Source organism: Triticum aestivum, chromosome 6B, assembly GCF_018294505.1.
Source record: "Triticum aestivum cultivar Chinese Spring chromosome 6B, IWGSC CS RefSeq v2.1, whole genome shotgun sequence".
Taxonomy (NCBI): Eukaryota; Viridiplantae; Streptophyta; class Magnoliopsida; order Poales; family Poaceae; genus Triticum; species Triticum aestivum.
This window is the reverse complement of record NC_057810.1, coordinates 651592969-651597225: the sequence shown is the minus strand read 5'-3', so window position 1 is coordinate 651597225 and position 4257 is coordinate 651592969. Positions and strand designations below refer to the sequence as shown.

Genomic DNA, 4257 nt, shown 5'->3' with positions numbered 1-4257 from the left:
TCATATGTTGACCGTAGGTGCCATGGTCAGCTCTTTTCTAACGACTTTCCTTTTCAGTTTTTATCGCCTGATTAATTGTTTTCTTCTGAATTAATTGCTATTTTTCTTATTATTTTATTATTTTAGTTTATTAAAAATTTCTTATTCACTATTTTGTAGAAAATTGTTCCACTCTTTCCTTTTCCTAATTAAGTGTATTCATTTATTTCAGCTTAATATTTATTTTATTACAATAGATTAAAGATTGACAGTTTAGGACGTGGAGTTTCTGTGCGCGAGCAGAGCACATATAAGCTCGTTATCTGGGACGTTGAGAACCACGTGGGGATCTGAGTTGAGATGATTGTCGTGGGAATACAGGAGAGTTGGAAATGCGTTTGCGTGTCAGATACGTACGCGGCAGGACCTGATCTGTGGGCCAGAAAAGTGGCCTCCGTCCGTTGTGCGTGACGGCGACAGCGACGGCGGTTGCTGAGTTCTTCCTGATCCGTGGATCAGATCGTTTGCCGGGAACTTGGTCCGTGGACCAAGAAGCTTGCTTGCCACCGCGGGTTGGTATGGAGATTGGGTTTACTGTGCGCACAATGGCCATGGAGTTTCTAATGCAGCCGATAAGCAGGTAAACATCTTGATTTATGTGGGTTGTGGGTGGAGTTTCAGGTTAATATTTTTCTCGATTGGTTGATTTCTCCCCACTCTTCTGTGCGCATATGCCGGGATCCAGATTCCCCTTCATTGAGGAAGTTGACGATAGCTCAACCCCAATGGATCTGGTGGAGTACGGGCCGAAAGGGTCGGATCCGGCTGCGGCCGAGGTTGCGGTGCCGGCCGTAAATGGCGTGCAAGTCTGCAAGGGAGAAAGGGCCAGGCGGCCAGGGAGATCAGACGGGAAATATTGCCACAAGCATCCGAGCTTTCGACCGGCAAGATAAACCCCATGTGCGTACGGGAGACATAGCTATTGTGCACTTCTGTTTTGTTATTACCAATAGAGGCTAGAATGTCTGCAAGGAAATGGATTAGTTGGCAATGTTCGTGCGGGCCAACTTGTAGTCTGTGAAGGACAATGGTAGTTGCTGATGATGAAACATTCAGTCTTCAGTCATTGTTATGAAAACATTGCAGTATAAATCACTGTAACACCACACTAGAGGCTCAGATTTAATTATCTCCATAGGCTAGATCCAATCAATTTGACAACTTAATTGGGATGAAGGTAGCCCTGGAACACCTCGTGATAGTTCATTTTGGCGGCTCTTCATCGTCAATGCAGATGTATTGTCTACAGTAGGCTTCTATTCTTTCAATACGCATTTCTGGTTCTAATCGTAGGGTACTAGTGCACATATTACACATTGATGGCCCGTGTTTAGCAGAAAAAAATTAGGTACCTGCAGAAGCTGACTCACGAAGGCTATTTAAAAATTAACTTTTATGGCGTAAACGTTGGAAATCCCCACTGTATTTTAGCGCTTCAGTTATTCCAGTGAAATCATACATTTGCACTGCTGAAATATGCATTACATTGATTGGGGGTTTTCTGGGAGGGGGTTGGAGATTGGCAGGTGGACGGGTGATAGGGAATGAAAAATAATGACAACTGAGGGGAGGGGGGATACAAAATATGAAAAAGGTTTACGAGAATGTGCTTTACAGGCAGTGAATTTGGGAGCGCAGGCTGATTGCTGCGTTGGTGTGTTGGTACTGATGAGCAGGACGTATTGAAGGCTGAGGATTGGAGCAGCTCCACCTTGCCGGACACCGTGCTCTTCGTGCATGTCTGCGTTCAAGAAACCGGTGAGTGGTTTTGTGGAGAACCTATAGAAAATGTGATTGTGTCGGACATTGGGACAAGTTTTGACAAAGTTTATGATTTATACAATCTCTATTATCTGGAGAAAGAGTTTGGGATAAGATATGGCAAGAGCAGGCACAAACACTCACTGTCGCCTCATTTTGGAGAGACAAAACACTAGCCATCTCTCAAGCACATTGATGTGTACAACCAAGACTGAAAAATATTTATTGACTTCATGGAGCTTTTTTTCTATGAGATTTTTAAGAAATCAAACAATGAAGTTTAGTCAATACATATATCACCTTGTGGATTTATTTTGTCTTTCGAAAGATTTCAGTTGAGTTATGTTGCCTGCTGATGTGTGAATGCAAATTCAGCCATGGCTTTGCAAATGAATGACAGAGTTTGATGGGGATCGATGTATGTAAAATCGGAAACTGCAATGTTGTTGTGTGCTTACATACTTCTATTTGTGTTGGTAGTTCACTTTTGTTTGATTCTCCTACATATTTAAAACTATACATCTTATTCCCTGACTTCATATAATTTCGTCTAACAGGTGTTCTGCTATGCCTTATTATGGCAATTGCAATATGCGCACTTATTTGGACATACTACTGCATCATCAGTTAAAGTGTGTATCTTCTGCAGTTTCACTTCAACGATCACATTAATACACGTTGAAGTACTCATATTATGCGTTCTCATTTTCACGGAGGTGAACCAGAATGGTTGGACCTGTAGTAAAGCTTCTACTTCTTATTGATTCCACTGTGACCTTGATCTTATGGTTATTTTTTGGATCTCGGGAAGTGCTGTTGCTGGATTATTATATGGCTTTCCAGCACAAATAATGACCGCATTCGATGCAGTTGGAGAAGGCAAAGAAAAGCCATTTGTTCAATTCTTTGTGGTACATTTTTCTCTTCATCAAGCATGCTATCTGTTTGTGTTTATGACATTTCTGCTTTGTTACAACATATTTTACATTTTTCTTACCATCTCAAAACTGTATGATGGAACATGGAGTACTATTATTCGAATTTGTACAGTGGTCAGTGATTTGAAAAACATTATTTCCACTCCTATTTTTCAGTTATGGATGATCTTCGTTTTCAGAGACCTCCTGATGGAAATCCATATGAGATAAGGTTTGCTCTTTGTTTATGTCTAGTAGCGCTTTACCTTTGTGCCTCAAGATCACAGAACTTTTCTATATTACCTTTCCTCTTTGGTCCTTTTAACATGTATGACCCTTTATTCCCGACCTCAGAGCTGAGAGAATCGAGCCCTAGATGCAATGTTCTGTATTTAGGCAGCACATTTCTTTTCTTCCTTGGAGAACTGTAAATGGTAAATGCTGACTACAATTATCTGTTTGCAGATTCCTTCATATTCCTGGGGCATTGTTCTGTTGCTTGTGGACTCATACTGAATGCACTAATGTTCACAGTAATTGCCATCTACAAGTGCCCTGTGATACTTTTCAAATGGTGGAAACGACTGATTAAGGATTTGATTATGGGAGAAGTACTTTTTCAAAGTGGTATGTATTCTTGTCCTAAGAGTGACATGCACATGATGGTCAGGGGCACCATGGCAAAATCTTATTATGGTTAGAGATATACTGGACACATGGTGCCAGTGTCTATTCATGTTGCTGGTCGGAAGATTTCGGCATTGGAAACAATTTTGGTCGATTGGCTTTCACTGGTTTGAAGAGTTTGGTTTTTGTAAGTTTTTGCTGGCACCGATGGCACGCAAAAAGTGTTGTTCAGCCTTGTAGGTCTGTTGTTTTGGAACTTGCTTGGTTTTTTGTAAATTCCAATATATGTTAGCTGTATTTTCATGGATATTGATGTGCCACAAGGATAATATATGTTAATGGAAATTTTGCTAATTTTCGGTCTAGTTCTGCCTTTTCATATTGCAAAAGCACAAAGAACATTGAGTAATGTTGAGATGAGCACAGGAAAAAGGCTTGGTTTTCTGTATATTCCAATCTTTGTATCTCGTGGATATTAATGTTTGCAACTGAAAGTTTTTGGATTTCATATATTGGTATAAAAGCACTGAGAACATCTGAGCAATTTTGAGAACAAACTTCCTCTGAACAGAGGAGGAAGAATCAATTATGTGGCGGGGACCATGGTCGCTTGTTCTGTTCTCTCGCTGCAATTCTGTCCAGTCTCATCTTCTCCTTGTACGAGGATTCTCGTTTCGTTTTTGGTTGGTGGTTGCATCTAATGCATAGAGCAGGATGCTGAAGCCGATGCTGGCGTGCTGCAAGCTCTACGTGTCCGAGGGCCGGAGCGCGGCAGCCGTGCATGCCGTCAAGCAAGGGGTGCGCCGCCACCACCAGGCGGTCGCCCTCATCAACACCTTCGCCGACGACACCTACAACCAATATTGCTGCGATCTCCTGTAACTGAAGAGCAAGACTAGCTAGGCGGAGGAGA

The 4257-nt window shown here is 41.7% G+C and overlaps 1 protein-coding gene across 2 annotated transcripts; it reads left to right on the top strand.

Annotated features, from left to right (window-relative positions):
- Nucleotides 1-348: 348 nt before the first annotated feature.
- Nucleotides 349-3709, top strand: LOC123134699 (uncharacterized). Of its 2 annotated transcripts, none has more exons than XM_044553896.1 (7): nucleotides 349-619; nucleotides 725-939; nucleotides 1716-1797; nucleotides 2358-2516; nucleotides 2612-2711; nucleotides 2895-2949; nucleotides 3183-3709. In XM_044553896.1, the coding sequence occupies exons 3-7, from the start codon at nucleotides 1777-1779 to the stop codon at nucleotides 3307-3309; spliced, it is 462 nt and encodes a 153-aa protein (XP_044409831.1). In that variant the 5' UTR covers nucleotides 349-619; nucleotides 725-939; nucleotides 1716-1776; the 3' UTR covers nucleotides 3310-3709. The 2 variants fall into 2 exon arrangements, with proteins under 2 accessions (XP_044409831.1, XP_044409830.1); XM_044553895.1 differs by having other exon boundaries at nucleotides 1657-1797.
- The last annotated feature ends 548 nt before the right edge of the window (nucleotides 3710-4257 follow it).

Excerpts from the sequence above, each read along its gene's own strand:
- LOC123134699 (XM_044553896.1), top strand. The coding sequence starts at position 1,777 with ATGTCTGCGTTCAAGAAACCG. Across the intron at positions 2,517-2,611 it reads GCGTTCTCATTTTCACGGAG|TGCTGTTGCTGGATTATTAT; the intron begins GTGAACCAGAAT and ends GATCTCGGGAAG. Across the intron at positions 2,712-2,894 it reads CATTTGTTCAATTCTTTGTG|TTATGGATGATCTTCGTTTT; the intron begins GTACATTTTTCT and ends CCTATTTTTCAG.